Source organism: Liolophura sinensis, chromosome 12 (genome assembly GCF_032854445.1).
Source record: "Liolophura sinensis isolate JHLJ2023 chromosome 12, CUHK_Ljap_v2, whole genome shotgun sequence".
Taxonomy (NCBI): domain Eukaryota; kingdom Metazoa; phylum Mollusca; class Polyplacophora; order Chitonida; family Chitonidae; genus Liolophura; species Liolophura sinensis.
The window spans coordinates 3,863,069-3,887,810 of NC_088306.1; the positions used below are offsets into that span (position 1 = coordinate 3,863,069).

The 24,742-nt window shown below is 43.5% G+C and overlaps 2 protein-coding genes across 6 annotated transcripts in view; both read right to left on the reverse strand.

Moving 5' to 3' along the window:
- LOC135479147 (cAMP-dependent protein kinase regulatory subunit-like) overlaps positions 1-24,742 on the reverse strand; it is a 112,154-nt gene that overhangs the window by 24,627 nt on the left and 62,785 nt on the right. The gene's annotated exons all lie outside the window — the stretch shown is intronic.
- Positions 1-24,742, reverse strand: part of LOC135479145 (uncharacterized) — a 47,191-nt gene that overhangs the window by 11,292 nt on the left and 11,157 nt on the right. For 4 of the 5 annotated variants that reach the window (XM_064758904.1, XM_064758903.1, XM_064758902.1 and 1 more), the window contains exons 4-8: positions 16,095-16,460; positions 11,976-12,077; positions 11,005-11,223; positions 1,965-2,066; positions 1,385-1,486 (exon numbers count right to left, since the gene is read on the reverse strand). In XM_064758904.1, coding sequence (XP_064614974.1) covers positions 1,385-1,486; positions 1,965-2,066; positions 11,005-11,223; positions 11,976-12,077; positions 16,095-16,460 — 891 coding nt within the window. The remainder of the gene's footprint in view (positions 1-1,384; positions 1,487-1,964; positions 2,067-11,004; positions 11,224-11,975; positions 12,078-16,094; positions 16,461-24,742) is intronic. The other variant, XM_064758905.1, reaches the window with a different exon arrangement.

Genomic DNA, 24,742 nt, shown 5'->3' on the forward strand with positions numbered 1-24,742 from the left:
AACTAATATCCAGATATAAATTTCAAAAATAAATCAAAACTGAAATTATCTTTTATGCCGAAATGTTGGTGCGACCAGAAACCGTTGTGGTCCAGGTAAGTCCAGATAAGATGTACCATCTGGAGAATCTATAGTTTCTAACAAATCCAGCGAAGGTGAATACATATCTTTTACATCCTTTGAAATATACATGCTATTCAAAACCATTAGATTGATATACCGTATAGTTAAAGAGAAGGATACATCCTAACGAAGATTATCCTTCAATAAGTTCTGCATACAATTGCACTCACACAATAAGAGCTAGTTGTGTAAAAAAAATCAATAGTAAAAAAGCGGAAGGATGTGGTGGGGAGAGTGGGGGGGGGGCACTAAGTTGTACTCTTGGGAATATCTTGTGTCTTTTTGGCGCATCCTACTGTATTACCTTGGCTTCTGTGCTGACCCTATTGTATACCTCACATTAGTTTGTGTATTCTTGGCTTCTGGACACACGCTATAGTGTGTTCTTCACAATAGTTTGTGTCTTCTGGGCACAACCTACTGCATACCTTGCACCCACCCATTACGCTGATACCGGGCCATTCAGTTCTGTTTAATTGTTTTGACCTCTCAGAGCTGAAAGTTGAGCGCCACTCCAGGCAGCAACAAGTACCATTTTAAGTCTTTCGTATGACCCGACCCAGCACGAATTGATCCTAGGTCCCCTGACTTCGAAAAATATTTCACATCAGTTCGTGTCTCCTATACACACCCTCCTGTATATCTCACATTAGTTTGTGTCCTCTAAGCACACCTAACACTAGTTAGTTTCATCTCGACACAACATACTCATTACTACACACTAATTGGTTTCTTCTGGACAAACACTGATGTATACCTCGCATTACTTTCTGTGTTTTTGGAACAATCTACTGTGTATTTCACATATGATTCAGTCTTCTGACAACACATTAGTGTATAACATGACCTGATTGGTACGGACCGTTTAGTTGTGTTGAGATTAATGTTCTAGACGACAGAGCCTTACTGGCCAGGGACCGTTTAGTTGTGGTGAGATCAACGCGCTAGACGACACGACCTTATTAATCAGGAACCACTTAGTTGTGTTGAGATTAACGTTGTAAACGACAGGACCTTATTAGCCGGGATCACTTAGTTATGCTGAGATTAACGCACTTGACGACATGACCTTATTGGGCAGAGACCGCTCAGTTGTGGTGAGATTAACTCTCTAGAAGACCTGATCTTATTGGCCAGAGACCGCTTAGTTGTGCTGAGATTAACGTTTTACACAATGGGATCTTACTGGCCAGGGACAACTAATGTAGACTGGCCAGAAATATAGAGAGATTGAGGTAAGAAAAATTTAAAAAGAACCTACTCTTAACAAGTTGAAATCCTTCCCTGTGTCCTGCTTCTGTAAAAAGTTGTTCTTTAGATGTCTTTTCTTCAGTCGGTTTGATAGGGGAGTCACTTTTCAATCCTTTAAAAGAAAGAAATAAAAAAATAAGATAGTAGTGAGATAAGTGCTCTACACAAAAGGACATTGTTAGAACGGGACTGCTTAGTTGTGGTGAGATTAACGCTCTGGACGAGAGCACCTTACCAGCCAGAGGCTGCTTAGTTGTGATTAGATTAACGCTCTAGACGACAGAACTTTATTGTCTACAAACACCTTAGTTGTGATTAGATTAGCCCCCGAGACGACATGACTTTATTAACCACGGGACACTTGGTTGTGGTGAGATTAACATTCCAGACTACATGACTTTATTACTCAAGGAACACTTAGTTGTGCTGAAATTAACGCTCTAGAAGACAGGACTTTATTAACCACGGCCTGTCTAGTTATGGTGAGACTAACGCTTGACACGATGGGATCTTATTGGTCTGGGGCAACTAATGTAGACTGGCCACAAATATAGAGAGATTGAGGTAAGAAAAATCTGAAAAGAACCTACTTTTTACACGTTGGAATTCTTCACTGGGTCCAGCTTCCATAAAGTTTTGTTCTTCTGGTGCCTTTTCTTCAGTCGGCTTAATAGGGAAGTCACGTTTCAGTCCTATGAAATAAAAAATATCCCCCACCCCCACTAAATTAGGGTATTAAACGTCATGTCTTTAACATTAAGTCTGAGAACAATTTTGTATAACAGGAAAAACTAAAAAATTTGAACAATCCGGTGGAAACGAAATGTGATTTTAAAGTAATATTACTGTCGTGTTTTAGCTATACCTTATTAGCCGGGGACGGCTTAGTTGTGGTAAGAATAAACGCTCTAGACAAGAAGACCTTAATAACCAGGGACGCTGGGAAATAAACTCTCAGCATGCAGAAGAGAGCTGGAGGTGGCTAAGCTAATACTTAAGCAACCAATCTCTACTTATTGATTGGTCGCGCAATCCGCGTAACGGTTCATACAAAAGGCTGCACAGAGGGTTTTTCTTTTATACCCCAATAAACTTAAAATATATTACAGTCAACCAGTCAATCAATCAATCGTCAATCTCACGAGTTATCCAAGAACAACAGTGTGTATTTAGACATCAACTGGAAAGTGATTTTGATAAAAACTGGATTGTCTTCGCGACATCACCTGCACTCCGCTATGTATAGCATGCACCCCACTGACTCCGCAGGCTCGTCAGTGTGCGTGCCACCGCGTCATCACCTGCACTCCGCTATGTACAGCATCCTCCCCCCCCCCCCCCCCACACACACACAGACTCCGCAGGATCGTCAGTGTGCGTGCGACCGCGTCATCACCTGCACTCCGCTATGTACAGCATTCACCCCACAGACTCCGCAGGATCGTCAGTGTGCGTGCCACCCCGTCATGACCTGAACTCCGCTATGTACCTGTATAGCCTGCATCCAACTGACTCCTTAGGATCGTAAGTGTGTGTGCCACCGCGTCATCACCTGCACTCCGATATGTACAACATTCACCCAACTGACTCCACAGGATCGTCAGTGTGCGTGCCATTGCGACATCACCTGCACTCCGCTATGTATAGCATGCACCCCACTGACTCCGCAGGATCGTCAGTGTGCGTGCCATCGCGTCATCACCTGAACTCCGCTATGTACCTGTATAGCATGCACCCAATTGACTCTGCAGGATCGTCAGTGTGCGTGCCATCGCGTTATCACCTGCACTCCGCTATGTACAGCATTCACCCCACTGAGTCCGCAGTATTGTCAGTGTGCGTGCCACCGCGTCATCAAGCTGATACTGTTCCTGGACTAACTGCAGAATTTTGGCGCCAATGAAATTGATGATAAATGTTCTACCGTTACTAAGTAAACGCCAAGTGCCCAGAGAGCAAAATGACGAGGCCTTGTTCAACATGAAATAAACAGTTGAAGATATTGACGTCCTTACGTAACATCCCCTTTGTTTTGTACAATGTTGATGTGGTTTCAAAACAACTATGGTATTAATTAATACATTTGTGGTGATAGACCGGAAAGACTAAAGGTTAACACAGTAAAATACTAATTTTAACTCACCAGTAATGTTTTTGACCAGCTCCTTTTCTTTGGTCTTTTCTTGCTTACAACTTAAATCAATATCCATTTCGTGCAGTTTTAATGGATTTTGCTCACGAGTTAAATCAATAGTATGTCCGTGCAGTTCCATGGATTCTATCCCTTGCTTACGAAACCATTTTCTACTTAAATCAGCAGATTTCAATAACTTTTTCGTGCACATTTCAGGAATCATAAAGGTGATGTTCCAGCCGCTTGTAGGCACTGATCCAACAATCGGGACGAAGTGCCATGCTACTCGGAACCATATAGCAAACCTTTGTCGTAAACTCTCAACCTCTTCCTTCGAAGGTTTTTGCTTGAAATGTATCGTAACATGGTCGTGACCATCAACTGTAATACAGAACGAGAACAGTACTTGTACCATCATTTATATATCTCACCTGATAGCCGAAGTGGACTTGAATTTGTTAATAAGGCTACAAAAGAGTTCGCCTGTATGGGACACACGCACGCAAAATTTAGCTCAATGGCTAAGCACATGAGTTGACACAAGTTGAGAAAAGGTGGGAAGAAAATAGAAAAAGGTAGGAAGAAAAGGTGATGCTTGAACGTCAGGTGAACCAGTATTGGAATTTATATAAGCTACTGCTAATGATCCGAACAGATATGGTAACCGATGATGCAAATATAATATCAGTTAAAACACACACACACACACACACACACACACACACACACACACACACACACACACACACACACACACACACACACACACACACACACACACACACACACACGTCATGAGGACAGAGCCAAGGTTTCCGGCGGCACACCTATCATTGCTTCAGATCTGACATTGTCAGAACGTGACCAAAGATGGTAGAATAATTTCGTCACTGATTATGTATGCCAGTGCCTTCTGAGGAAATACCGGTTGTGAACGTTGATTTTTGGTTTGAGATTTGGTCAGCGGAACATGTGCTGTTAGGGGGATGTGCTTAAATATCGCTTTTATCATGCCACTTAGTGTGCCGTCATTCGTTATAGACTCTGCTTTGGTCAGAAAGGTGCAACTGTTTGCGTTGTTTTAATGTTTTTAAACGTGAAGTGTGATGACAACACAACATTTTGAATAAATTTAGACCAATGATGGCTTATAAATTGCCACTAACATCACAGAATATTTTCTGATATTTAGCAGCTATTTTCTGTCTCTCTGATTGCTGTATTTTGTCGTCTTGTTACAAATCTGTGTGTCACAGCTGTTAACTTCTGACACAATGAACGGCCCAATCACTAGGGCTACCTGCTGGTGTATAAAACTTTATAAAACTCACCTGTGACCCAATTAGCCACAGTACTGGAGGAGTATGCAAATCCAAAAAAATCTTGTCCAGAGCCCCTGATGTGATTGCGATGAAATTTTATATGCATGAGCAAGACTACTGGGGGAAACAGGTTTGCAATTTGATTGGTCAAGAAGTGTGGAAGCCCGCTATTGGTCGTTTAAGTCATGTGATCACCTGTTCTTGAATATTGAAAAAAACAGGGTGTAGGACAACAAGTCCTCCGGACTAAAAGTCCTATTACTGGAAGGGTAGACAAAAAGTCTTTTTCTTAACTAAAGCTTGTTTTCCTCATACATTTGAACGAACTGATACTTGTAAAACAAGAAAACGATATTACTGTTGTTCTTAATATAAAATGAAACATACTTTTGAAAAGCTATAGCACAAAACTGCGCCACAACTTTTTAGCAACTTTTATGAAAAGAAGTCCACTTCACAGCTTCAGTTTAAGTGACAAATTCTCAAAATTTCTGTGTGACAATGCCACATTAAATTATTACAAACTATAAATTCATGAATAAATGAAAGAATTGGAAATAATTCCCTTTACTTCAATTTTTTTCAAGGAATAAAAACTAATCCTCTGTCTTAATACATTAACCTTTTGTCAGAACTCAGGCATGATTACCAGATCATGGGGTAAGAGGGATTAGCGGCTACTCTGCTATAACGATAGACTTTACTAAAAACGGAAAACTGAGCAGTCATCTGAGTTTGATCTGTCACTCGTATACGATATTTATAAAGCAAAAGACAAATGTTCAGGAATTTAATCGTTCTATATCAAGGAGATTATTCGCAGCAACAAAAGTGGACAGAAGTTGTGCTATCTCGGTCATATGCACACAAAGAAGTCTACAAGTGCTATCACCATTGGCTGGAAATGTTCCAAGCAAAGTGCTCTGTCCTGTAAGGGATCAGTAACAACTAACTTGGAAGTGAAAATATACAATCTTCCACAAACCACTCACATGACCCTGATCCCAAACCTGTCTTGATTTATGACATGGGAATCGAGGCTAGATATCGGATCATTGTCTTTGCCACGGAAGATGGCTCCCGTCTCCTTAGCCGATCTGACACATGGTTCATGGGTGAGATTTTTGATACTGCACCAACCCTATTTGACCAGATTTACGTCATCCGCGCTCCCCTTGCTGATTCAGCAGTCTGTTGCATTTACGCCTTCGTGTGTGGAAAGTCGCAAAAAGTATACGAGGAATTTTTGGAGGTGATTCTTGACAAAGCTACAGATCTTGGAATTAACAGGACCCGGCTTCAATAATCACAGACTTTGAAAAAGCTGCAATGAATGCAATCCAGACTGAAATAGGTCCCCATGTAAGAAGTCAAGTATATTCTTTCCATCCCAACCAAAGTACCTGGCGGTAAATACAGAGCTTAGACCTTGCAACCAAATACAAGGAAAATCAAACAGTTAAAAATTTCTGTGGGATGTTTAACGGACTTGCTTTCCTGCTGCATCGTTTAAACAGATTAGCCGCTAAGTCCTCTTACCCCATTATATGGTAATCATGCCCGAGTCCTGACAGAGGATTAAGGTAGAGGATTAAGAGAAGAATTAAAATCCCTTGCCGTAGTATTTATTCTTTGATATTCTTTGATAACATTGATATATGAGTGACGGTTCTAACTCAGTTGACTGATCAGTTTACATTTTTAGTAAAGTATGTACTGTAATAGCTGCTAATCCCTCTTACCCCATTATCTGGTAAGAGGATTAAGAGAAGAATCAAAGTGCACTGCTTTGCATTAATATTGCTATAAAGTTGTGCTGCATTTGTGTGCTACAGCTTTTAATATGTGTGTTTCAATTTATATAAAGAACAACAGTTCAAATGTTCAAATGTATGAAGAAAACAAGCTTTAGTTATGGAGAAGACTCTTTGTCCACGCTTCCAGTAACAGGAGGACTTTTTGTCCGTATCCCGAAAAAACAAGATAGCAGCAAGATGTTATTTTATCCCCACCACAAAGTATAGTTTACATGTAAATTGTAATTAAAGCAGATGTGCATGTTTTGTCATTTTCAAAGATCACTTCCCCGGAAACCATTAATGTTGTGAAACTGAAATTTGTCGGTAAACAAATCAACTCCCCACGTTCATTTTGACTCAGGAGACCATTTCGCTACGAGTGATAGGTTTGTCGTAATATGCGTTTTGAAACTTGTTACTGTGGTGTTGTTATTGTGTTGATTGATGATTACAAATGAATTAGTAGCCGATTGACTGATGGAGATGATTGAACGCTGTATTTCGCTTAGAAACACAAGATGGCTGACTCCCAGACAACCGGATGTTACAGGGAGTAATCATTATCCGCGCATAAGGAGAACGCAATATTTGCTAGACACTAGAGTTACCAATGAAAATGTAAATAACTCAGTCAAGTAACCTGAGTGCGCTTATGCCATTGTCTCCAACCGAAGCACTTTTACATCCGAAATGGTTATGATTATAATTCAGTTTATCATAAATTACAATTATTTAGTTACGTTCCTTACAGCGATACCGGTGACCACGCATCAAGGCCCAACTGAATGTCAAATAAGAAAACACTATGAAACTAATGCACTAAACTAATTACTAACACAAATAACTGCCGAAGAACACAGACAATGTACAATTCCAAAACGTTAACCTGCACATAAAAACTGTAACAGTATTTACAAAAACAGAAAACATGAAGAACAAGCTTGACAAAACGAAAAATAATCAACTGGATTTGAACCCCACACTACCAGATATCATATACAATGCGTCCAGTGCTAAAGACCACCACAGGGTCTTGCCCGTGTGGCGATCACCACACATGGTGTACAATGACCCCACCCCAGTGTCCCATCTGGGTTTGGACAGCGGGTGAGAACAGAGTGCATGTAGTTCAGGAAATGTAGTTCAGAAAAGTTCAGGAAATAATAAAATTTGGTCTAAATAGTTAGGAGGAATAAGCGGTGTTGTGTGCTGTTTTGTTTAAAAAAGATCCAACTCCAAAGCCATGGCGTACGGTTTTGTAGTTACTTTTCTGTGCAGCATCCTAAAGCTCTCTTTTCCTTACGGGAATGTAAGGTCTAGACCTGAAAAGACACTGGAAACCTATGTTTCTGTAGCGGTTGAAGTTTTCCTAATAAGAGTTGCATGTTTTGGGCTCGTCGTGACTCAAGGTAGATGAGTGGATAGAAATTGTTGGTATATTTGGCCATGGTTTTGGACTTACATTGGTGACAGCATGCGGTATGGGGGAATGTCGTCGGGATTGTTGAGAATTACCCACGATGCATTGCGAACACGACTGGCTTACGTGCAAACATTCAACATTTAGCAAAATATAGCTTTACACACGAGGGAGAGTTGTTCTTTTCTCGGTTTCTAGCTACCATAGTTCTAGAATTACAGGTCACTGAAATTACGAGCTGAAAATTACGAGTTTTTTGACCATATCTGAAAAAGTTGCAAAGATAGGGAATATCCAAGCAGATTCGGAATCAGCGTTACCAAATACACCAGAATACATGAGAACATTATCAGTATTTGACACTTTTTGTGGCCCTATAACTTGGACCAGTGGCTAGCTTCCAAAGTTTTCGAAAGATTTCTTCAAACTTGCTCTAACTGGGATCACTCTACAAGGTTATCACATGTTAAAAGAATCCTTTGGTTGGTTCTTGGGAAGAAGATTTTTAAAGCCTTTGAACAAAATCCAAGATGGCCACAATGTCAAGTGACCAAAGTTTAGCAAAAACAGCCAAACTTTGCTTTATAACCTTGTGCCTAAAATTACTAAATTTCAACAACTTCCAGTGAAAACTTTTATTTTTACAGCTCTTAAAGCCTTTAACAAAACGGAAGAAAAATACCAAAAATCCGAACGATTAGCGTGCTAGGGCAACGGAATGACCCAGGAGCCTCTGACCATTGCGGTCGCTGTGAGTTCAAGTCCCGCTCATCCTCTCCGGCAGTACGTGAGAAGGTCCCTCCAGCAACCTGGTCGTGGGGAATGGTCGTGGAGTTTCCCCGGGCTCTGCCCGGTTTCCTACCACCATAATTCTGACCGCCGTGGTAAAAGTGACATATTCTTGAGTACGTCGTAAAACACCAATCCAATAAATAAATAATAAACTTGTGCTGCCGGTTTTGAATTACGGGGCTGCAGTTTGTGGTTATATTCTCTCAAAGGTAAAAAAAAATAGATACTGTTCACCTTTTACTTTTGTAAATCTGTTCTCGAGGTACAGCGCCGCTATCAAATTGTCTTTATTTATGGTGAACTTGGAAGGACTTATTCATTCAAAAAACGCATGTTTGTAATAGTTAGATTTTGGACAAAATTGTTATCTCTTGACGAGCGCAATCTGTCAAAGCAGATGTATGATATAATGTTAAATGATATATATCTTTATCCCAGTAAGAAAACATAGTGTACGCCATTACGCGATTTGCTTTGTAATTTGGGGTTTAATGATATATTTAATAAGTATTAGAAATATCAATAACATTCAATTAGAAATATGTACCCCAGTTTTTACCCAGGTCACCTGGGTCACTGACTTACTTCTGACTTACTTCTGCTAGTTCACTCAACTCAGCGGTTTCTATTGTTGGATAAAGGACACATCCATAAATACAACTACACTATTTTTCAAACTTTTATGTACACAACCCATATTGACTTAAATAGTCTTAGAAGTGCATATCAAGGGATGCTTGAATACAATTCTATCCCTGAATGATTAGAATTTTTCCTTACATAAGCAAAATGCAAAATTGTGTGCGTATGGGCCTCCTTGGCCTTCATGTGCTTTGGTGTATAAACAAAATGAAATTTTGGGCAAGTAAAATTTAATGGGGGCTTATAATGCTGCAATTGTACAGCACAATAACCATGCAGACCCCCTTTAAACCAATGAGTTCTAGTTTTTTAATTGTGGCGTGGGCACATCACTGGAAATGTGACCATTTTGTATCAGGCAGAGTGCTAAGAGACAACACTCAAATTTTATTGCAAAAAAGCCTAATTTCACAGGTATTTTATGAACTAAGTCTTGTACTTCACAATAACGACGCTCTTGCTGGGTTTACATACTCAAATAGATGCAAAAATCTTACGGAGATGGTAAAACACACCGCGCCAGTATACATGTATGTCCAACACCATCTACCCTGATTTACTGAGCCATGTTCAAAGCCCTTAACTTTCCTTCATTATTATACATGATCCACAGTCAAATCAGGTTTCACGTTACACACGTCGCCACACACTCAGTCGTTAACACTAATAGTTCAAAACAACATGGCATTGGAATTTTGACTGTAGTCACAACTTTGACGAGTACAAGGAATATTTTTTCCCAGTAGACTTAGGAAAAGTTATAGCACAAAAATAACTTCTTACACATGGACTTGTCATCGGAGGGCGATCATTTTGAGACAAAACAGGCATGATAGAAATGAGTGGCCAATCAACAACAACATGGGTTACACAGGCTGTTCGACCTCTTTCGCTATCACTGGTACTTTCTGGTAGCACAGTGATTTTTTGCAGCCTGTTCGTGTTAATAAAACTAATCACTGTTCACAACACTGCCTACTGATGCTGTATAATGTTGTCTAATTGAATGAATTGCATCCGAACGAACGTGCATTTGCCTCGAAACATGGGAATGCACACTTATAAGGGACAATCAGAGATTGACTGAAAATACCCTGGCAGAAGCACGCATGCCACATTATACAATGGGATATTGAAAGGACAGATGTCTGAACATTTTCATATCTACACTAAAGCAAGGGTGATTACGAAACCATTATCGTAGTATCCACCCTGTAGGCGGGAGATGAGGCAGAATATCAGTGAGAGATGAATCCGGGTTTTACCAACAATGCCTTTCAATAAACAATTGATATCGTAATTAGGTTTTAAAGCCATTTCACAACCCATAGTTTTACGTTTAGTCAGTCAAAAATGTGGACAGTTTCTGGCATTGTTTTTCTGAAAGTTCACAAAAATATCATTCTCATCCAAATAATGAAAACATTTATAAAACTATATTGACATACAATTTTTCTTCTCTCATCTAATAATGATAAGAAACCGAGCATATATGTTCTGACAATGAAGAATTATACTAACCAGGTATTGGATTAGGTTCACAAAGGTAAAGGATGTCTTTGGTCTCTTCGGCTATCTTTGACACTTCATCATACAACGCGATGTTTCCAACATTCCACAGTAGCGCCTGTACAGATATGACGTTATTCGGTGTAAAATAAGCAGCTTTCTTCAGATGTACACACAAGTCTTTAGGATTTGAAATCCTTTCTAAATCATTTGATGCCATCTGTTCACACCCTGAAATGTACAAACACTTGGGAAATTTCACTTCTTTCACTACTATATTCCAATTACAAGTAAATACTAGTAATACGTGAGGCTGTGTTTTCAGAAAATCTATCTGTCATGTAAAAAATCTCATAATAACTGCCATCATAATCGGAGAATACTTCACTATACATATGCACATTGAATTTCCAAAACTGAAATAGCTACAATACAATCTAGCTTTATAACTCACTTGGTACATGCACTCAACTTAAGTCGCACATGTAGGTTTGCGTTGCACGCGTCGGTTTATACTCTTTTTAACGATTGTTGCAGATATTAGCGATTTTCTCTGTTTTGTTGGATAACTTCCTATGCGGTAACCTGTCCTATCAAGCGCTGACTGTTGGACAAAATGTCAGCACTAACTGAGGTCTTTTATTGCTCTTCCTGATTGACTAAAGACAGTCGTTGATCGCTGAACTTCAGTTAACATCACTGCATTTTTTAAAACTAAATCTGCATAAGCCACTGTACTATGAGTGCGTAATTTGCTACAATTTAAGCATTTGCATTAACAACATCTAGAATAAAACTACAACTGAGGCAAACTGACAAGAAACCGCTTTTCACAGGTCACATGTGACCATTTGTCAGCTGTTGTCGCTGCTCTGGTTTTGCCCTCTATACTAAACTATTTCATATTGTCATAATACCCTTGTTAAAATGATACCCGCTCTTAAATCCCTTATAAATTGCTAAACGCTAAAAGAATAGTTTACCTTGGAGCAATACTTTCATCTTCTTCACCTCTTCGTCTTTGATATTCTCTGCGATGTAATCGATAAGCTTGTTCAACTTATCGTTGCATTTCTTAACAGAGGCTGTGGGAAAATCAATGACAAAATAGATTCTTGACTTTATGCAGTTTTTGTTATCAAAACTCATTTACCAAATCCAGTTTAGACTACAACGATATGGAAGAATTCATATCTTAGGTCGATAAATGCCTTATCACAGGGACGCCACTGAAAAAACTAAAATGTCGCTAAAAAGCTTTTAAACAATATTCCCTGAGATTCACAGTTGTATGTGGGTTTAATCGTAATAATCATAAAGTCGAGGCATTAGCACTTAAATGTGAAAGGTTTCACAAACTTTCGATCCACATGCCGGGATCATTATCACTTGATAATGACCCGGCATGTGCATTGAAAGCTTGTGAAACCGTTCACATTTACTTGCTGATGTCTCGACTTCATTGTGATTAATATTCCCTACCACTGAGGAAATGTTGGAAATGTCACAATGGTGTGTTCTCAACGATGTGCAGTCATCTTTCCATAATGGATGTATGACAAAATAAGTAACAAAGTCGGTAACAAAGAATCAAACTGGATGCAGGGTCTCCTTGTGATGTATTGATCGATGACAACATGAAATAAAAACAGCGTGTGTCAGATGAGCTCATTAAAGTTCATCATATATTTATTTATTAATTTCATCGCAGTTTCAGGCAATTCCGAACAAACCGGCTCGGGAAGCCCACTACCATTCGAAGGTTACTTGCAGACTTTTTAAACGTGCGTCCGGCACTTGGCAATTGATGACATTTTTTTTAGTAATTCCAGACCAATGACGTCTAATAAATTGCAATTAACATCACTGCAATTTTTTGTGTACCTAATTCTCCTTAAGCCATGGTGCTAGGGGGCGTGTAAATTACCATTATTTATGCATTTACATGAACATTTAGAATAAAACGCTGACAGAAGGTAAGTTGACCAGAGGCTGTATTTCACCGATTACCTGTGACCATTTGCCAGCTATCACACTGTCGTCGCTGCTCTGATGCTGTCCTTACTCTCTATGCTGTCCGTCTTTAATTATATTAGAAAAGAAAGTCCAAATTCTGTACATCTTCCAGCTCCGAATTCCTCCTGGTCAACTGGCGCACTACAGCAAGAGTATAGCTTTCTCTACATCTCATGTTAGCTGAGTAACGACTGTCCTATAGATGCCTTACACATGTGCTTTGTCACTATCCTATAGATTGAATTACTCAAAGGGCAATGAAAGCATGAGATCAAGCAATTTAATCATGAAATCCCAGGAAGCTTGTTCAAGCCCCGGGAGTCACCCAGAAGTCCCTTATGCGTTTGGTAAAATACCAAGAAGCTCTCCGTAAGTCCCCTGTATCTTCTATAAAGCAGAGTCTAAGAGGTCCATCTGAAGTCCCTTGGTATGGGCAACTAAGTTCCAGAAATCACTGAGAAGCATCCGGAGGCCTTGAAGTGGGTTATTAAGAAGTCATTCTGAAGTCCCGTTGAAGTCCAATAAACACAGAGTTCAATACTATCGGCTCGTACTCAGACTGAGGTGGCCTTAGCTTAGCTGTTTATTTATTTATTTGTTTTTTTCCACAGGCAGCCTTCAAGCTTAGATAAATATATGTTCAATCATTTATTCCCGAATGTATTACACCCAAGGATTGAAAAAACTGAAATGCACACAACAGCACATCCACCATTAACCATTTTATCTTGAATCGGGCGTGTGTCAAACTTTCGTGTTCAGTTCAACTTGCGAAGCTAACAGGGATGTCCTAGCTTACACAGGATAAACAATAGGGAAGGTATCAGTTGTCAAAGGTAAAAATAGCCCTAGTGTCATGTGAAAATGTTAGGCAACCTTTGTTAAAATTAATTTACTGATCACGTGCCCCATCCTTTTCAAAGCACAAAAGGCACCTCTTCCCATTAGGAACTTCTCAAGTTCACAAAAGTTCAGATTCTCAATTTTCTGTATTGTTCGTCTCCTCTAAATTACTTTTTATGACACTTTTTCAGACGCCCATGTTATAGTGAATGTGATCAAAGACGGTTGCCTTACATTCTCGACCGGTCACATGACACATTTGGACTTTTTCTACCTTCATTGATAAAAGAGTTCAAACTCGAAGTTCCCCTGTTGAAAGTACTGAAGTCCTTACATGACGTCCCACTCGATTTATTTTGTACACTCTCTGGTTCCACACGAAGTGTGATATCACTTGTTACATTCACAGTTACAAAATGGAACAAGGCATCCAGAGAATCCCACCAGCTCGCCTGACATAGCAGTCTCAGTGGACAATGCAATCAGAATTAAGATGAAAGCATATTTTGACTTGACTGGACTGCTCTTTATACTTCATACTTTCATGCTCAAATATTTCATACTCAATTGTATTTCATTTGTTTGATAGCAGTGACTTTTAAGCAAACCGGGGTGTCTGGTGAGACAATGCGCTGTCTGTTTAGTCATGATTGTGTGTACATTTACCAAGGACCTACCCAATTTCTTCTAATTTTTGGGATATCTGGTCTGCTCTTTTCACCAAATACACATGTAATTAAAACAAGTTTACAAAGTTTCTCTTTTCTGACATGGTCAGTCCATCTAATGAATAATACATCAACATATTCACTTTTCCAAATAAAGTATTTTAGCACTGCTGAAAGTTATCCTAAAAATTAGAAGAAATAGGGTACTGATGGAAGGTTGATTTTCTTATTTGTTTTAGTTCTGTTGGGTTTGTGAATGTTTTTTAGTCATTTTGATTAATAGACTTTTAATGCAAAAATTTACCAGTTATATAGACTTTACTTTGTTATCTCCGCTATAAAGTCTCCATGCAGGACTACAACTCTTACACACTGTTCAACCTATGTTTAAAGAGTAATGAACGGCTTACAAGCCTATTGTTTCGAAGCTTTTACCAGGGTTTAGACATTTTCTCCCAGTCTCCTCTTGTATGCGTATTATCTACAGAAAGTTTTTTGCACAGTCCTACATGCAGAGTACACGTACATGAGAACAAAAAGGCTATTGCCATGTACCACTGTGTCCTAGGTCACAGGCTGGTGTGTGTGTGTGTGTGTGTGTGTGTGTGTGTGTGTGTGTGTGTGTGTGTGTGTGTGTGTGTGCCTTCCCAAAGACTACGACGGAATACTTAAATCATCGTCGTTCGTGATTTGCATATGAAAGACCACTGCTGCAAGCTGGTGCACAACCTTCTCACAAGGCAGTGGCTGAGCGTGACTTTATGTTGACGTTGCCTATCATCCATATCTTGTGTAAATCTCCTATACACACCCTCTTAGTTCTCATGGTTTGGTCCAGTTCTCACTGGTCAGGCGAGTTTTGGTCACATGTTCCCATTCTTGGGCTGCATTGAATTTCTCACTCTTTGTGTACTGTGCCGCAAAGCTTTCCAAAAGGGCAAACATGTGTGTTACGTGGACAACTGATAAGTAGGCTGCATCCCATAAGTTTCAAGTAATATTTTTTGCCACTGAATAAACGAACGAAAACTTTCTTTAATGGTGAGGATAGATTCATTTAGATTTCTTACATTGCCTTCAAAGCCGTTTAAAATGCAATCGCTGTGAGTTGAAGTCCAGCTCATACTGGCTTTCTCTCCGGCAGTATGTGAGAAGATCTTCCAGCAACCTGTGGATGGCCATAGGTTCCCCTGGTTTCTACCATTTTCCCTCCCACCACAATCCTTTCCGCTGTTGTATAGGTGAAGTATTCCTGAGCACGGCGCAAAACACCAATTAAATAAATACATAAATAACCTAGGGCAGCATAAAACACCAATAAAATAAATACATCCAGAGAGCTGAAAAAGCTTAACCTTCCATCCGAGTGTGTACATTTACACACCATACCTTAGACTAGGCAGTTGAAAGAAAAGCTTAACCTTCCATTCACGTATGCCCATTATACGGGTGCTGAAAAAAAAGCTTAACCGGAGACCAACACTCCCCCCCTCCCCTTCACAATACCTCGCCTTACTTCGTACAGGTGAGCTAAAAAGTGAAGGTGAACACTGTAAAATACTAATTTTATCTCACCAATGAGTTTTTCATGCGTCTCCATGGAGGCTGTCTCTTGATCATAACTTGATTCCATAGTCTTTTCCTCCTGCTTTGCCGCCTTTTTCTCACCGCTTAAATCAATGGTCTCTCCGTGCAGGTCTATGGTATCTATCACTTGCTCACTAAACAATTCTGCCTTTAAATCAGATTTCAAAAACTTTTCCGTGCACACTGCAGGAAACATCAGGGTGATGTACCAGCTACGTGTAGGCTTTGATCCAACAATTAAGACAAAGTTCCATGGTATTCCGAACACACTAGCAAACTTTTGTTGTAAACTCTGAACCTCTTCCTCGGAAGGTTTTTGCTTGTAATGTATGGTAACACAGTCGTGATCAGTAGCTGTAATACAGAACGAGAACAGTACTGACATTTATGTGTCTTACTAACACCTAAGCCGTAATAAAAAAGGACAGGGTAGACGTATACCGTTAGCCTCTCCCCACAGGCATGGAAGCCGGGTGCGGACATTCGCATCTTAGTTCCAACCTCAGAAATGTAATGTCAAAAACAGAAAACGATGAAAAAGCAAAGGCGTAAAATGTGAAAACACGACAGTGAAACTCTGTACAAACTTCAAACCTGTGGGGTTTTGTCTCGTACTTTCGACATTTTCGTACAATTCCATATTCACACCTTTGCGTGGGTCTTATGTATTCTCAAACAGATGAGTGTAGCGACATTCCGCCAGTTTGCACATTGTGCAGTGATATCCTCCAACACTTGATAGCACAAACTCGCAGTTAGGTCTGACACTCTTACCTGTAAGGCCGAGAATAATCTTGAAATCAGACCATTAGAAGAAAGTACAAATTTTTCAAATCCGTAGTTCAGTATATTTTTATGAACCCAGATCCCTCTACCATATACTTTTTCAGTACATATATGTCCAGCGTTAACTGACCGCTATGGGTGGGTTCAGCGTGCTTAACCGAAAGATTTTGCATATCCTTAGAAAGTGTTGTAAAGTGATTTATGTTTATAATGTGTTATGAAAAAAAAATTATTGAATGAATTTGAGAAAGGTTTATATGTATATGTGATTACATTTCGTATCGCCAAATGTTTTTCTTTTTACAGTTCAAGGGAGAAGAAGATTTAAAAACATAGGCTGAAAAGAGCACAATTTTTTCTATCTGGTGGTGCCAGCTGCATAATTTTGCGATTTTTCCTCGCCATACACGTTAAGTCAGAAAATGACAAAGCTGGCATAAGTCGCCGAGTCCATCGCGTCATCCATCCTTAACACCGTTTAATTTATGCTCAGGGTGTGTTGCCTCGCAGCCAATGAGTGAGTGAGTGGTTGGGGGTTAACGTCGTACTCAACAATTTTTCAGTCATATGACGACGAAGGAATCCTTAGAGTGCATGTTATGTGCCGCCTTGTTGCAGGACGGATTTCCACTGCTCTTTTATCTGGTGCTGCTTCACTGAGACGACTCACCGAAGGCAAGTAAGGCGCCCCGCCCGAGCCATTATGCTGATACGGGTCAACCATTGTCGTTGCACTATACCCTTCATGGTGAACACCAAGCGAGGAAGTTACAACTTCCTCTTTTAAGGCCTTAGGTATGACTCGACCCAGGATTGACCCTGGATCTACCGCTGCTCAGCCAATGAGAGTCGGTAAAACTGCCGGCTTGTACGTGCAAACTCGGAACCAACGCCCAAGATTCCGGTTACCCGATCGTCAAGCGGAAATCACCGCAGCAACGCGAAGTATCGGCGGTTGGCAGGTCACGTACATTTTCTACCGAAATGTACGAACTGCTCTTCGGTGGTAGTAGTAGGGAATGTTACAAACGTGTCACAGTTTTGGTGAGGCGCAGGTGTCGATACGTCCGCACTCTGCGCCTGACGTCATCTGCGTGACGTCATGCGTTCCATGTCGCGTCAAAAAATGTCACGCGCGAGAGCATCAGCTACATGTCGCGCCAAAACGGACCAATGGCTAAGCTCCATGTCGTTCGCGCCAAAACTGGGGGAGCTCCATGTCATTCGCGCCAAAACTGATGTCACACGCGAGAGCAGCTAATTTAGCTCCATGTCGCGACAAAACTGATCAATGGGAGAGCTCCATTTGTCGTGCCATAACTGAACGTCGGATGGTAAAGTTGGGTTGAGTAGCTCCTTCAGCTCTATTCGCGCCAAAACTGACCAATGGAGGTGACCGCGCGGTTTTGGTACCTGAATTTCGTTGACGTACGCGTTGTCGGTGTGTCAAGAGAGTGGAGCTTATTCCGACTATAACGCCTAGACAACACCAGATCATGTTCACCCAGAGAGTATACTACTGATGCTAAGCTGCCATCATGGTTTACGGAGGAGGAGGAGGAGAAGGAGGAGGAGAGGCTTCGGGAAAGTTTACTTGTCGGACGTGTGCTAGACGCTTTTCTCGACGGAGCGATCGCTTGCGACACGAGAGGGCGCAGCGCGCAGAGGGGGAGAGGTCACAGTTTACCTGCGGCACGTCCGCCAGGCACTTTTCCAGGCGGGACAACTGGGCGCGACACCAGAGGACGTACCACGGGGGGAAGAGGTCACACACACACACACACAAATACACACGCACTAGTATTGTATATCTATAGTATCGTATAGTACGTTTCTGTGGTCATATTCTCTGGATTTGGTGCCTTTTTAAAATGTAAAATGAATAAAACAATAATGATTAGACATCACAGAAGGCAGCCTGGCAACATGGACTTAAAGTGAGTCGGGCGTGTGTGTCGCCTTGGCTGGCCCAGCAGGACACGTATACGCTGCACTGTCCCGCTGGAGGGCGCTACCCTCGTAATGGGTAGGCTTGTTTATTTATTTGTGTATTTGATTCGTGTTTCACGCCGTACTCAAGAGTATTTCACTTATACGACGGCGGCAAGCATTATGGTGGGTGGAAAACGGGCAGAGCCCGGGGGAAAGCCACGACCATCCGCAAGTTGCTGGGGGACCTTCCCACATACGGCCAAAGAGGAAGCCAGGATCAGCTGGACTTGAACTCACAGCGACCGCATTGGTGAGAAGCTCCTGGGTCATTACGCTGCGCTAGTGCGCTAACCGACTGAGCCACGGAGGCCCCCGAGTAGGCTTGTAAAGTATGCGTGTTACGCTGCGTGGCGCCAAAACGGACCAATGAGGTGATTGGGTTGGGCGTGTGTGTTTGCCCGCTCGGTTATCTCGTTGAAGTCCGCGCTGCGTCGTCCAATAAGCGAGGAGAAGGAGGGAGTCGTGCTCGAGAAGGGAGCGAAATAACATTGTATAGTGTAACATTCTATAACATTGTATAGCATTGAGAATCTCATTATTTTGCATAGTGTCTACGCGGCGATGCCCCGTCTAGTGTGGACACATCACTTCAAGAAAGGACTTTTCTTTCTCAGTTGGTACACCCGAACGCTCGCCGTAGTATAAACACATGCCGTATTTTGTACTATAAATGGTCCAATTTTCGATACTTTAGAGTTACTGGGGAACTGCTTTCGAAGTGACACAGCGGGTGTTATCAGCTTATTTCTCTTGGTCCGCAATTGTTTTGTTGTGTGGTTTTAATCTTAAAGCGTTGATGACAAGGCTCAAACAGTTCGTTCCCTCCGGCACCGCCACGCGTCTGGCTAAAGAATGGCGGACTGGTAGTCGTACCAGCTGGGGGTACCCATCCGCCACCGGCTGAATCACACCGAGAAGCGGGTCGATGATCGGCAACTCCCCGTAGACGGGTTCGCCCACATTGACCGACGACCCACCGTCTTCCAGTTCCACGGTTGCTATTACCACTACCCCGGCTGTCACTTGAATCACCCAAGCCAGGGTAAGCTCCGCTACAACGACTAGCGACGGTGGACACCTCAAGACTTGTGCCGGGAAGTGGAAACGAATGAGGCCTACATCTGTTCCCAGGGCTACCAATTGGTGTCCATATGGGAGTGAGAGTTTCTTCGCCTGCGGAAAACGAACCCAGCCTTGCGCGCCTTCCTGCAACGGTACGCCTTAGCCCCGTCACAGCGACAGCCCAGGACGTAGGCTCAGCTGGTGGAGGCTGTCGTCCAAGGTCCGTTGTTTGGCTTTGTCGAATGCGGCATCCACGTGCCGGGCCATCTCAAAGCGGACTTTGCGGAATGTCAACGCATATTTAGAAACATTGATGTGAGCCGGGAGGACATAGGCCCCACCATGGCGGAGTCGCGGAAGTAAATGAGCCCGGTTCCAGGCGTGTGCTGATCGGCAGTATGTTCGGTCGGAATATCTGCTGGCCACACCCTTGCTCCAGTGGTATCTCGCTCACGGGTTAGTAGTGACCCGCGTCCATCAAGTGATGGAGCACACGCCCGAGCGAGCCTTCCTATCATTCGCGCACGCCGTCACCCAACCGCGGCTAGAGGGGGACGCCTACCCTGACAAGGCCCTTGTCGGGGAAACGATGATTCCCCCCGCTGGTGGTAAAATGTTGGTTAATTACGGCTATGGCAATACCGAGACAAACCAAGACCGGCATGTGGATGTGAAAATCTGACGAAGACGCGTAAGTTACTGGAGAGTGTGCGGTGCTGTACACTCGACCAAATCGATGACGACACCTTCGAAGTGGTGAGCAGCAAGAGGACCATTCGTTATAACCTACCCTTGCAGATAGGATGTATGGTGTACCAGTATGCCAAACTCCGTATGTTGGAGTTTTACTATGATTTCATAAGTCGTTTTATTAACAAGGCGGACAGGCAGTACTGCGAGATGGATACGGACTCCGAGTACATGGCCTGGTCTGACCCAGACTGGGAATTTCTGGTTAAACCTGAGCTGCGGGTGGTATACGAGGCGGAGCGGGACAAATCGTTGCCTCGACGCAACCACTAGTGATGTTATCGTCAGTTTGACTGCGCACAAAGATCAACACTTCCTCCAAGCTGGTCTTGTAGTTGGGAGCCTCCTCACCGGACATCAAGGCAAACGCGTCCATGGACGGAGTGAGACGGATGCGGGCGCTCACGTTGTTCAGCAGGTAACGCCGTTACAGGAACATGTCGCAGTGCAGGCGCCCCAGCATGTCAACCGACAGGATTTTGGGCCGTGTGCTGCAGCCGTTCGTCAAACCCCGTGTTGGTCTCATCCGTCCTGTCAAACTTCCCTGGGGTGTCCATATACCACAAGGCGGAGAACAGCTGGGTGTTCTTGGCCTCTACGCTGTAAGACAACAACGTCTTTATGTACGCACAGTACGGGTACATGATGGTTGAAGCGGTGGTGGGTTTGTCGTTCAGGGAGACGTCGACCTGTTGCAACTGCAAAAGCAGCCACAGGTTAGTCAAAGCTACACTCTTGCCGTCCTTCACAACCTCTCCATCCCCGTCGAGGATTTTCGCCTTCACGTACAATATGGTGTTGGCCAAGTAGAAGTTCGTGTCACTGTCCGCGTTGTTGATGAGAAATATCACGAGCCCCACATCGCTAAGCCTGCCCATGGAACTGTAGGCATCCCTGCGACCTTCTCGAACGTTGGTTGCGGTAGGGGGTAAGGTTCACAAATCAAAGTCACTGCTAACCAACGGACAACACTAGGCTTGGGGGAGAGCCATGGCGTTAGCTAAAAATATCCGGTGCGGGGCGGAGTTTGGTGAGTCGAGGTTGGCGCGGGTGCGTACGTCTTTTGTGCCTAACGGGCAGGCGAGGACGAGTGGGAGCGGTACGTCTTCTGGGTTCTGCGTGCCGGTGACGAATGGGTGCGTCGGACATTCCGTATTAGAGCCGCTGTAACTTCCCCTTCTGAACCGGCGATAGTGGAACGTTTCCATTTAACACATTCTTGGCACATTCACACAAACACCGACGTAAACCCGGATAGTTGCCGCGCAGCACGGCGCGTCGAATGGCAGGGGTGGTTCAAGCCAGCAGGGACAGCAAGGGACTGTAAAGTTGGAGCCGGCGTGACATCCCGGGTGGTTGACGTGGAAAAAACTGATTCGGCAGAACGTGCGTAGGAAGTTTGATGAATTGGGGAGGTAGGCGGACTGAATCTCCCCGGGGAAGATGTGGGTGCGAAGTCGCAGGTGTTCGGGTGTGGCTTGCTTGAAATCCACCAGCAAATACCAGTGAGGTTCGGTGGTGGCATCCTTAAACCCCTCGCGCACGTACTGCGTCTGCCCCGGAGCCATCTGTTTAGCGAAAATGGTAATTTGAGACGCGTCTCGCGCGTTTTTTAACATCAAGTTGTGTGCTTTCAGATTGATGGTGCGCTGATCTTTGCTTTTGTTGAAGAATTTCTGTATGATGTACACCACGCTGATATTGAGGTGGCGGCTGCCTTTGGTAAATAGTTTTGTCGCGCGTTCGTCTGCTTTGGCCATCAAATCGTCCACCACGACTAACGTCCGCTCCCCCGGGTCGAATGCCGACGGGCTGGGCACACCTTCTTCAAACCGAACGTTGGGCAACGTGGTGTACAACGGCTGCCACTCCCCGTAACGCCAGACGACGCATTGAGGGGGTGGGTAATGAGAGCTTGAGCGTGCTGCACCAGCTGTTTTACAAACGCTGACTTTCCACACCCTGTCGGTCCGCTGACGATGCAGGTAAACGGATGCTCCCATCGAGTATTCACGGATGGAGAAGCTGGGTGAGTCAGTTCGGCTGGTCGCACGGGTGAGGGTACACCGCCGCCGTCGCCGCGGGCGGGAAGGGTGAGGTAGGCGGGCTGCTACTCCGACGGCTGCTGCTGCTGCTGCTGGCCGCCACAGGTGGGGAGGGCGTGGTAGACGGACTGCCACTACGATTGCCTCTGCTGCTAGCCGCCACGGGTGAGGCGGGCGAGGTAGACAGACTGCTACTCGCGCTGCTGCTACCGCGCCGCACCGTGTTGGGTGAAGAATAGATGGGTGTGAAGACGGTGATCGAAGTACCGAAGTGTTGTTAGGGAGCAATGGTCGGTGACGCCGACGGAGTTGGGGTGAATTGGGGAATCCCGTAAACTTCAACCGGGGAGTGACGGTTATGTCCGTGGACCCGTCCTTATTCGGGGGGTAAACGCCGTGGTGGGTAGCGGGATAAAAGTCAGGACCTCGCCCGGGGCGGTGCTGTTAAGCCGACAAGCAAGGTTACTCGGCGACGACGATGGTGATGGTAGTGGTGGAGACGGGAGCGGCGGCGGCAGCGGCGGGGAGAAAGGCTTTCCAGACCAACGAAGGAGCGTCTTGTTCAATTGCCCTTGTAAATATTGAAGGGTCGACTGGTCTTGGAGGAGCTTCCCGCTGAGTTCCGCGGCCAATCAACCCACTAAAACTCCGATCTACAAGAGAACTCCGAGCAAGACTGCCGCGGTGCCTTTATTCTGGCGCAAGCCTTGTACCCACTGATCCATCCCTTAAGGTAGGCCTTGAGGTAGGGAGTGACAGTTACCCCCGTCATCCTCCGGCACCTTAGAATTAAAGCTGGGTGGATAGCCGATCCACTTCACCCAATGGTACAGTTTTCCTCGGCGACGCTCCTTTCTCAAGATCTTCTCCACCTGATAAAACTTGTCAGCCGCGGCCGACGAGGGAAGTGTCGTCGAGCTGGACGGTGCAGCTTGTACGTGTCCTGCTGAGTCAGCCAAACCGACACACGGGCCCAACTGACTCTGATTCCATGTTGCTGGACTGCCTTGAGCAAGGGCTGAACGCCGCTGTAAGCCGCTGGACTGTCGGGGTCATAGTACAATGCATGGAGAGCGTCATCGACCGGGTCTGAGTCTCTGCCCGTGAACGTTCTCTGAACCCGCTTCCGTACTCGCCGCCGTGGTGGCGGTGGCTGCAGCTGCTGGCGAGCTGGCTGGCGGCCGGTGTGAGGCTTAGTACGGCGTCGTTTTTTGTGTCCTTCTGTAGTGAGTGAACCTATCCCAGGCAGCGGATATATATTACCCAGTGTACATGTATTTGTCAACAAAATTCAGTTCCCTCACAGAGCGCGGACTCAACGACACCTGCGTAGCATCAAAATTGCACACCCTCCAGGTGACACGCTTGCAACATTCCCTACTACTGGTGGTTTCCGACAGAAATTCTTCTACTAACACAGCAGACTTCAGGACTAGTTCTTAGGCAAAATGAAGTCGCCCACAACGGATTTTTGCGCTGAATTTATTTATAATTTATCACCTTGAGGTACATATTACAATTTTTTATGGCATGTAAATGCGAGGGAAATGCATACTATTTTCAACTGTATTTGTTTGATATTTAAGTTTTCTCCTTTAAGTATTTTCTCTGTGTAATTTCGAAGCTAACATAAAACAAAATTGACAGAAATAAGTGGTGTTTAACCTCATTTAATATGTCAACAGCCATACTGACAACACTGGAAGCATAAATGCCTAAAAAAGCTACTTCAGTGTCAAATGCCGTATGTCTCAAAAGCAAGGTGAAATGATACGTGTCGAGATAATCTGAATTGCTTTCATAAACTGTAAAAAATGCATGGTATTGAAACCGCTGTTGTTAATTTCGGGGGATAATACAAATTTAAAGCTTTCCATCGTTTTCAATTTTGCCTGGTTTGACGTCATGCAAGAACACTTGACGTCAAAACGCACATGACGTCATTCCAACATAAATCCCTTACTTCACGTTTCATCTTGGTGATTCATCGTCACACAAGTC